Source organism: Notamacropus eugenii, chromosome 6 (assembly GCF_028372415.1).
Source record: "Notamacropus eugenii isolate mMacEug1 chromosome 6, mMacEug1.pri_v2, whole genome shotgun sequence".
In the NCBI taxonomy this organism is placed as follows: Eukaryota; Metazoa; Chordata; class Mammalia; order Diprotodontia; family Macropodidae; genus Notamacropus; species Notamacropus eugenii.
The window spans coordinates 107896014-107906587 of NC_092877.1; the positions used below are offsets into that span (position 1 = coordinate 107896014).

At 36.0% G+C, this 10574-nt stretch overlaps 1 protein-coding gene across 1 annotated transcript in view; it reads left to right on the plus strand.

Annotated features, from left to right (window-relative positions):
- Positions 1 to 10524, plus strand: part of SRP72 (signal recognition particle 72) — a 42705-nt gene extending 32181 nt beyond the window's left edge. The window contains exons 18-19 of the mRNA XM_072620834.1: positions 5468 to 5627; positions 7835 to 10524. Coding sequence (XP_072476935.1) covers positions 5468 to 5627; positions 7835 to 8012 — 338 coding nt within the window. The 3' untranslated portion in view covers positions 8013 to 10524. The remainder of the gene's footprint in view (positions 1 to 5467; positions 5628 to 7834) is intronic.
- The last annotated feature ends 50 nt before the right edge of the window (positions 10525 to 10574 follow it).

A 10574-nucleotide genomic window follows, 5' to 3' on the forward strand; every position in this document is an offset into this window, starting at 1 on the left:
TAAATTACCATTGGATGAAACCAAGTTTTCTTTCCATTTTTTAGCGAAACCCTCTGGAGGAAGCATTCTGTTTTCCTTTTATTTTCTCATAGCTAGAATTGTGTTTTTCACATTACTGACAATTGTTTTACCATCCAAGTTTGCTCTACAATATTTATAGATGCTAGTCTTATGTTTTTGTGTAGAAATAAGTATTCTTCAGATCATGGGTGAAAGTTGTGGTTTGGCTTAACTGACTTTGACTGAACTTAGTTCCAGATGCATTGTTATATAAGGCATTTACTCTTCTTCCCCATAATAAGGGAAAGGATTGCAAAAAGAACCTTGCTTTTTACACTGTCATATGTATTTAAAGCTCTGGTTGCACTAATGTATTTCCTTATATGTGTATGTATCGAGAGAAATGAAAGCTTATCCTTTGAGAAGACTCTCACTGAATATTGACTCCTTTAACCAGGTTTTTTATATTAGAAAATATCTGCAACCTAAATTTTTTTTTACAAAGATCAAAGTCAGAATTTTAGAGTTGATTATAGAGTTTGTCAGCTATTTAATCGAACATATACATGAAAAGTATCCTACATGTAGTTGTAACGTACACACACACACACGAGAAAATTAAACTTCAGTTAGCACTCCAAATTCATCACTTTTCTCTGTGAAGGTGGGTAGTATTTTTTTTATCATGAGTCCTTGGGAATTGTCTTGAATCACTGTATTGATCAGAGTGGTCAAGTCTTTAACAGTTGCTCATCATTACTGCATTGCTATTACTGTGCATAGAGATCTCCCATTTCTCTTACTTCGCTTTGCATCAGGTTATACAAGTCTTGCTATGTGTTGGGTTTTTTTCTGAAACCATTCCACTTGTCATTTCTTATATCACACTAGTATTGAATCACAGTCATATGCCACAACTTGTTCAGCCATTCCCCAAACTGATGAGCATCCTCTCATTTTCAGTTCTTTGCTACCATAACAAAAGTTGATGTAAATAGTTTTGTATGTCTAGGTTTAAACAAAACAAAAACAGATTTTGTTTAAAACCTTTTAAGTTTAATATAATAAAATTATCCATTTTGTATCCTCTGGTATTTTCTGTCTCTTCTTTGGTCATAAATTTTTCTCTTATCCATAGATCTGATGGTTAAAATTTTCTTTACTCCCTTAATTGGTTTATGCTATCACTCATTATATCTAAATCATGTACTCATTTTGATTTTATCTTGGCATATGATACAAGGTGTTGATCAATTTTCTGCTAAACTGCTTTCCAGTTTCCCCAGCAGTTTTTGTCAAATAGTGAGTTCTTACCCCAAAAGCTTGAATCTTTGGGTTTATCTCACTTTAGATTACTGTGGTCATTTATTTCTGTGTATTGTGTACTTAATCTGTTCCATCGATCTACCATTCTATTTCTTTGCCAACACCAGAATGTTGTGATGATTACCTGTGGTGTACAGTTTGAGATCTGACACTGCTAGTCCACTGTCCTTGAATTCTTGATTCCTTGATGTTCTTGACCTTTTGTTCTTCCAGATGAATTTTTTTATTCTGGCTCTGTAAATTGGTGTTGAATTGGGTTTTTTAAGTTTGTTCTTTTTCTAATTTTTTGATTGAATGCTTGATTCATTGAACTGCTTTTTCTCTATTGATGTGTTTAAAGCATCTTACAAATTCTGGTACGTTGTTTCATCGTCGTCATTCTCTTCAGTGAAATTAATCATTGTTCCTATGATTTGTTCTTTAACCTGCTCATTCTTTAAGATTTGATTATTTAGCTTTCAATTAATTTTAAATCTATGTTTCCATGTTCCTTTATTGAATGTAATTTTTATGGCATTATCATCTGAAAAGGATGCATTTAATATTTCTGCTTTTCTGCATTTTTTTGTGAGGTTTTTATGGCTTTATGTATGGGTGCTTTTTGTGAAGGTGCCTTGTACAGCAAGAAAAGGTACTACTTTTTGTTCCCATTCAGTTTTCTCCAGAGATCTATCATCTAATTTCTCTAAAATTGTTCATTTTCTTAACTTTCTTGTTTGTTTTAGTTAGATTTATCTGATTCTGAGAGGGGAAAGTTAAATATGCCTCCCAGAATAATTTTACTGTCTATGTCTTGTAAGGCATTTAGCTTTTCCTTTAGCAATTTGAATGCTATGCTATGGTACATATATATTTAGTATTAAAATTACATCTTTGTCTCTGATACATTTTAGGAAGATGTTTCCCTGCTTATCTCTTAAACATGGTTTATTTTTGCTTCTGCTTTATCTGAAATCATGATTGCTACCCCTGCTTTTTTTTAAACCTAGGTGTGAAGCATAATAGATTTCTCTCCAGCTTCTTTTTATTCTGTGTGTCTGTTCCAATTGTGTTTTTTGTAAATAGTGTGTTGTTGGATTCTGGTTTTCAATCCATTTTTCTATCCACTTCCATTTTATGGATGAGTTTATCCCATTCACAGTTATTATTACTGTGTGTTTGCCTCTTCCTTTTTACCCCTATTTATCCTTCTTTCCTTTTTACCCTGTCCCTTCTCAAAAGTCTGTTTTGCTTTTGACCACTGCCTCCCTTAAATCTGCCCTACCTTCTACCAGCCTTCCCCCCTTCTCTTAACACCCTTCTCTTACTTATACTTATATTAACTCCTACTTATACTTATATTAATATACTTATATTAACCCTACCTATAGGGTTAAATACGTTTCTATACCTAATTGAATCTGTATGTTACTCCTTTTTTGAACCAATTCTGATAAGAGTGTTGTCCGCCACCCCCTCCTTCATTTTCTCCTCCACTGTAAAAGCTGTTCCTTGCGTGCCTCTTTTATGTGAGATAATTTTTCCTATTCTTTCTTTCCCCTCTTCTCTCAATGCATTCCTTTGACTCATTGTTTTGCATATCATCCCGTTATAGTCAACTCGTAATTCCCATATGGGAATGTTAACATTTTAATCTTATTGAACTTCTTATGATTTCTCTTTTATGTTTACTTTTTTATGTTTCGGTTGAGCCTTGTATTTGAAAGTCATATTTTCTATTTAGTTTTAATCTTCATAAGGAATTCTTGAAAGTCCTCTATTTCATTAAGTCTACATTTTATCCCCTGAAGGATTGTATTTGGTTTTAGCTGTGTAAGTTATTCTTGGTTGTAATCCTCTGGCTTTTGCTTTCTAGAATATTCTAAGCCCTCTCGTTCTTTAATGTAGCTGCTGAATCTTGTGTTAGACTGATTCCATGATATTTGAATTTTCTTTCTGGATATTTGCAGATAATTTCTCCTTGAACTGAGAGCTCTGAAATTTGTCTATAATATTCCTAGGAGTTTTCATTTTGGGATCTCTTTCAAGAGGTGATTGGTAGATTGTTCCAATTTCTATTTGCTTTCTAGTTCTAGGATATCAGGGTGATTTTCTTTGATAATTTCTTTTTTTTTTTTTTTTTTTTAATTTTTTTTTATTTTTTTAATGTTTAACAATCACTGCCATACAATTGCGATTTTATCCCTCCCCACCCACCCCCCACTACCTCCCTCCCTCCCCACGACTACATACAATTCTGTATAGATTCTACATATACTTTCCTATTGAGTATATTTTCACTATAGTCATGCTATGTAGTCAGACTAAGATAAATGAAAGAATCCGTATAACAAATCAGAACATGATACACAAACAGATACACATACACAAACATGATCTGCTACATTATGTGAGTGACTTCCATATTTCTCTCTCTGAGTGTGGAAGGCATTTTGCCTTGAGGTCCACCATTGGGATTTTTTTTTTTTTTCAGAAGTTCTTGTGTTATTACAAAAATCTAAGTCTACCAGAAAAAGCTCTCACACACTGTGGTTGTTGCTGTGCATAGAGTTCTCCTGGTTCTGCTCCTTTCACTCAGCATCAGGTCATATAAGTCCTTCCAGGCCTCTCTGAAGTCTTCTTGTTCATCATTTCTTATGGCACAATAGTACTCCATTACATTCATATACCATAATTTATTCAGCCATTCCCCAATTGATGGACATCCCCTTGACTTCCAGTTTTTGGCAACTACATAGAGTGCTGCTATAAATATTTTTGTACATGTGGGACCCTTTCCCATTTTTATGATCTCTTGGGGATATAGTCCTAGTAGCGATATTGCTGGGTCAAAGGGTATGCACATTTTTGTAGCCCTTTGGGCATAGTTCCAAATTGCTCTCCAGAATGGTTGGATGCGCTCACAGCTCCACCAACAATGAATTAGTGTTCCAACTCTCCCACATCCTCTCCAGCATTTATCATTTTCTTGTTCTGTCATGTTTGCCAATCTTATAGGTGTGATGTGGTACCTCAGAGTTGTTTTGATTTGCATCTCTCTAACCAATAGTGATTTAGAGCATTTTTTCATATGATTATAGATAGCTTTAATTTCTTCTCTTTGATAATTTCTTAAAATTTAATGTCTAGGCTCTTTTTTTTTTTTTTTTATCATGGCATGCAGTTAATATAATTCTTAAATTATTTGTGTTTCTTGGCCACAGCAACCCATGAAGGCTTAGGGCTTTGGAAGCTTGTTAATAGAAAGGAGTTTCCAAATGATGAAATTGTGGATCCTTGAAATATGAAATTAATGTAAGAAATGAGGAGATGTTGAAATCCTAAAATAATTCTAAGATGGTTTACTATTATCCCTACTCAAGGGAAGATGGTGAAAAATTGATTATTTAGTGTTTGCGAAACGTTATTCTTAGTACAGCCTTAGGCATGTTGAAGTGCAATACATAATTGTTAACTGAGTTTATTCAGTATTTCTTAATTACCTACAGCTTGCCTGGTATTGTGCTAAGGCCCTGAAATAACAAGACAAAATGAAAAGCAGTCCCTATCTTCATGGAGCGTTTTCCATGATATTGGGACTGTTCTGCTTGGGAACATTTGCACAGATAAGTTTGTATATGGTAATTTGAGGGGGAGAGAGAGAGACAGTTCTAGAGATCAGGAAATACTCATTCTGGGAGGTAGAACTTGAGCCTGGAAAGAAGCAAAGACTTCTGCTAGATGAAGATAAGAGAGTGCAGTCTCAGCACATGTGACAGCTTATTCAGACATCGAGTTGGGAGCTGGAATGGTGAATTTGAGAAATAACTAGTAGGCTAGTTTGACTGGAATGAAGGGAATATGTGAAGGAGAATCAGGTGAATTTGTCTGGCAAGGTAAATTGGAGCCAAACTGACTTTTAAATACCAACTGGATGAATTTCTGTTTTATCTTAGAGACAGTGGTATGAAAGTACATATGATATGATCTGATGGCAATACTTACCAGTAACCTAAATATTTGGAGTTCTAGATCTATGGATAATTTTCCAGCTTTTATTCAAATTAATCATTCTTACAGCTTGATTTTTGCTTTTTCAGTTTTGATTTAATTTCAGAACAAAATCATAATGTATATAGACTCATTTATTTTCTTTAAACAGGAAAGCTGCCCAAGAATTATGATCCTAAAGTTACCCCAGATCCAGAGCGATGGCTTCCAATGCGAGAACGTTCCTACTACAGAGGAAGAAAGAAGGGTAAAAAGAAGGATTTGATAGGGAAAGGGACGCAGGGAACAGCCTCAGCAGCCTCATCAGAATTGTAAGTGATGACTATTTGCACAGTGCTATCAGCCTCAAAGGACTTATTTTACTGCTTGAGGGGCATTTAATGCCTTGTGTCAGTCTTCAAACATTTTCAATCACAAGCCCAGTCCCTATTGGTTAAAAAAAGCACACCCTACCCAGCATTTATAGTTACTTATTTCTAAGTTATAAAAATACCCTTTTGTACTAATTACATGAATTATAAAAACCCACACAAAAATATAAATTATAAAAGGATAAGATAAAGATGAAAAAATATTTAATCTCAGAGTTAATATAGGGAGTCAGAATTTATTGAGTGATTTTGACATTGTCAGATTTCATGTTTAGGAAGCTCATTTTGGCTTCTGTGTGGACAGTGGTTAAGAGAGGAAAGACATTGGAGGTGGGGAAAAAGCTATTTCAGTAGTCTAGTCTAGAGAGAGGAGGTGAGGAATACCAAAGATGTAGTGGAGGTCAACTTGACAAAATGTGGCAACTGAATGAATGTGGGATTACAGAGTTTGTTATAGCCTTGGTGGCTGTAAAGATGGTGGTACCCTCAGTACTAGTAGTGACGTTTAGAAGAATGGGAGAAAAGATTATATTATGAGAGGTATGGTAAAAATCACAACAACATCCATACCTGCTCCTCCAATGTGACTAAGTCTGTCTCAAAAGAAAAGGAAGGAAATTGGGTTTTTACCAGTCCTTGCCCACAGAATGGATAGCTTGTCCTATGAACAGTACTTGTTACAGCCAGAGGTGATCTTGAGAGGCAGGGGGTAGTCATGCTTAGGGATAAGGAGGAAATTTTTCCCAGAGGGGTTTTCCCAGTGGTACCCTTAAATCTGCATCTCTAGGGAAGCAGTAGGTTATAACTGCCCTGAATGGCCCAAAGGAACTCTGGAGGGGGAAGCTTGGGACGTTAACACAGTAGAGTTAGGAGGTGGAGACAAGTCTCATGTCTAGCTGCTGCAGAAATGGTTAGATGCAACCCCCTTTCCCCCTGTTCAATTAGTTGAGCCCTTTGGGCTCAGGCTTCAGCCCCTATTATGGAGACCACTGCCTTATACCATTTACCCCTTAACAAATGTTGCATTTGCATTATCACATTTGATCTTCTCAAGAAGTCTGTGAGGTGGGTAAGTAGTTCTCAAACACAGTAACCAGAGTTTAATGTGGTGTGCTTTGAATTGAATCGAGCACACATACCCTTGCGGTTACATGTGCCTCCAAGAGACTGATAAGTTTTGTGCTGGTGTGTTGGTATGTTCCTCACAGCAAAAAATTTTGAGAAGCACTTCTATGGGCTATGTAATGTTAGCATTCCTTGCCTTTTACTGATGAAGAAACTGAATCTCAAAGAGCTTGTGACTAACTTGGGGTCATATTGCTAGTAAGTGACAGAAAGGAGTGATCCCAGAGCGTACTACTCTCTAACCGTTGTACTTCCACTGCACAAGCAGGACCACCAGTGCTAGCCTCATCAATTTAGGAAGCTTGGTTCTATGTGATGCCTAATCTTAAATTTAATTGTCCTGCAATTTTCTCCTCACTGAAGGAAAGAAACTTGAAAAAATTCAGACACTTGAACTCTATTGCACTTTTAGGAATTAAGTAGCTTACAATTTTACAGAATTTCAAACAGTTTTGCTGACCAGGCAGATCATCCTCTCAATCCATTAATTACCATATGTGAATACTTTATTCTTTGTATTATCATGTTCTCCAAATTAAGATGATCCTTAGACTTGAAGAAAAAGCTGATTTGTTTATTTCACAGAGAAATGGCAATCCCGTATTTTAATAAAGTGATAGAGAAAGGAATATTTTGTTTAATTGAAGGGAAGCAAAATATGGTTCTTGTTTGGTTGTCATGTATACTCAAAAGACTTTGGGTTTTATTATCTGTGTAGGTATTTCCTGCAAAGATCACTATTGCAACCCTACATACCCACCTATTCTGTGAGAGTCTTTTTATAAGTATGCTGCAGAGGGTACACTGTGTTAGAGAAAAAAATTCACTTGCTCTTGATATGATAAAATTAGATAAATGTGAATAATGACCACATTTAGAGTTATCAGTTTACTGCTTAATGACATTTTAAAAGAATTATGCAGTATTTGGAGAAAGTAAGTAAGGCTCCAGGAATATACTTTTTATTTGCTTTTCCTGTGTTGAATAAATTAATAAGCCTTATCTAATCTGGCCTATTTCAGGGATGCTAGTAAAACTGTATCCAGTCCACCTACTTCTCCCCGACCTGGGAGTGCTGCTGCAGTATCTGCCTCTACAAGTAATATAATACCCCCAAGACACCAGAAGCCTGCAGGGGCTCCTGCCACAAAGAAGAAACAGCAACAGAAAAAGAAGAAAGGTGGAAAAGGAGGCTGGTGATTTGGACTTTGATGTCACAGTCTATTTTTTTAACTCTTTCCACTGTAAGGCACCAGGAACATAATAAAGGTCGAACAGCAACAAAGCACATAGGGCTTTTTTATTCCCCTTAAATTGACTTAATGTTCTGTTTAGTTTTCTGTGCTCTCTGCATCCAGGATTCACAAGGGTCATGCCCTCCAGCTCCATTCTGGCTTCACTCTTGGGCTTCTCATATCATGTACCTTTGTGCAGAGTAAGGACATGGAACAGTTGAGTATTTGCCCGCCGTAACCCTCTGTGCCCCCTGCTCTTTGTATGCTCTCCTGGTTCTTCCCAGCTTCACAAATAAGGCGTATTCTCCGGATTCTTTCCAGCTTAACCTTCTTACACTAGTTTCAACTGCCTCTGAAGACCTACTTGTTGCATTCACCTTCCACTTAGTAAAGCATGATTTACTAGGCATAAAGAGGCTGCAAATGGAGTTCTTCAAGCACACTAGCACCCTGCTTGGAAGCATCACTCTGCTAAAGGGGACCGGAACCTTCCCTGGCTTCTTCACAGCTAAGTGGTTGCAGGGCATTTTTTAGTTTAATTGTTTTCAGTGATTGTAGTCACTTTCTTCTTGTTATATAATGTTAAGGGACTAGTTGGTTCACACTACATTATTATTTTTATAAATATGCAGCCTTTCTGTGTCTCAGAATTTAGCAACATACTGTATTGAACTAGCACACTCAGCTCAAGAAAGAAAATGGCCATTATCAGTATGGTGAGCAGTTTACTCCAGCATCTAATACTGTGACAAAGGAATTGGCATCATTTTGTCTCACACCAAAAAAGGGGAGGTTCCCAAACAGATACATGGGCATTTTCTTATACTGTAAAACTTGGTGAGAGGTAATTCACATAGCAGTTCAGTATTATTAGCAGATCAGTGCTGAGACCTAACAAGGAATTGTATATCTGTGATAGGTGCTACCCTTCAAACAAGCAGCTACAACTTTCTAGTTGTGGGTTTCTAACACTTTGTCCCCCACAAATTAATGAAGTATTCTCATACATTCAGCTTGCTCTTTAAAAACATTGCCTCTGCCTTTCCCTCAGAAACCACTGTGTTTAAACAGAATTTGTTTTTCTTGAACTGTTTAGCTCTGTGTGTGTAGGGATGCTGCTTTTTTGTTACTAGTCATTTGATGCTTCTTAAGACCTTTTTAAAGTCCTACAAACATTGCCTTGTGATTACATTGCTTCATCCTTGTTAATAAAATACTGCTAGACTTAAATCCCAACATTGCTACTGAAACTTATAAAGCAGAGTTTTCAGGACTTTTCCTTGTTGCTAGGGAGAGAAACAGGGAAAACTTCCTGGTATTTCCTTTTTTGTATCTTAAGGATTGATTGTGATGTACACATGACACAACATCTTCAACTCAGCCAGAATAATGTTATTTTTGGTATGAATGACACAAGTTAATTTCTTTTTAGTATATCATGTATATTACAGAAATAGTTATTAGCAAATGTATAAACCAGGCCTATTTGTAGTTCTCTGGTAAAGGATAATCATTTGTTAGCTTAAGTAAGCCATAAAATCTTGGTAAGAACTCTTTCTGTGAAAAATTTGACCAAGGTATATTTCACACATATTAGTGGAATTCAGGCAGATCTCTTAGTTGTCATTATTGCTGGACATACTAATGCCTGTCATAAGCAGACCTCAGTTAAACAAATGATTATGGTTGACAGTAGAAATATGAATAGGACCCTAAATTAATTTTGCTAATAATTGTACCCTATTGTAGACAGGGATTTTGCCAGTGACATATTTTGTATAAATTTGTGTGTCATATATATATATATATATATATATATATATATATATATATATATATATATATATATATATATATATATATATAATATACACACATACGTATGTGTATATGTATATACACACATATATATAAAGTCAATGTGGATCTTTCCATTCACTGTGACATTTTAAGATAAAACATTCTAGCAGTGAATGTAGAAGAAAGTGTCCTGGGTGTCAGGGTTTTTGTGGGAGGCTTAAGTGCATTGAAAGTTGAGTAACCTTTATTTCATTCCATCAGAGGATGAATTATTTTCAGTGTCATCTCCTTTCACCCACCAGAATCTAAGTACAGACATGATATCCTGAGAGAAGTCACACAGTTTAAGCTATTAAGAATTCACCATGAATTTTTAGTCCATTGTAGTCTTTAGACATATGCATGTAGGCGTATCCCTTTTAACAATGATGGTCTGGGGAAAGACCCAGGGTGTAATGAAATGAGCAGCTGGAAATGGAGTGGTGAGTCCTGAGTTCTAGTTGGAGCTCTCCCTCTCAATAGCTGTGTTAACTCAGAGCCTGTTTCCTCATCTGTAAAATGGGGATCAAAATGCTTGCACGACCTACCTCACAGGGTTGTTGTGAGGGTCAAATGAGAAAATGAATGTACTTTGTAAACTGTAAAAGGCTATATAAAGTGCTGGTTGTTATAATTGACCAAGTGGTGGTTAATCAACATAAAGGAGGGGTGAGGTTTTCAGCAAGTC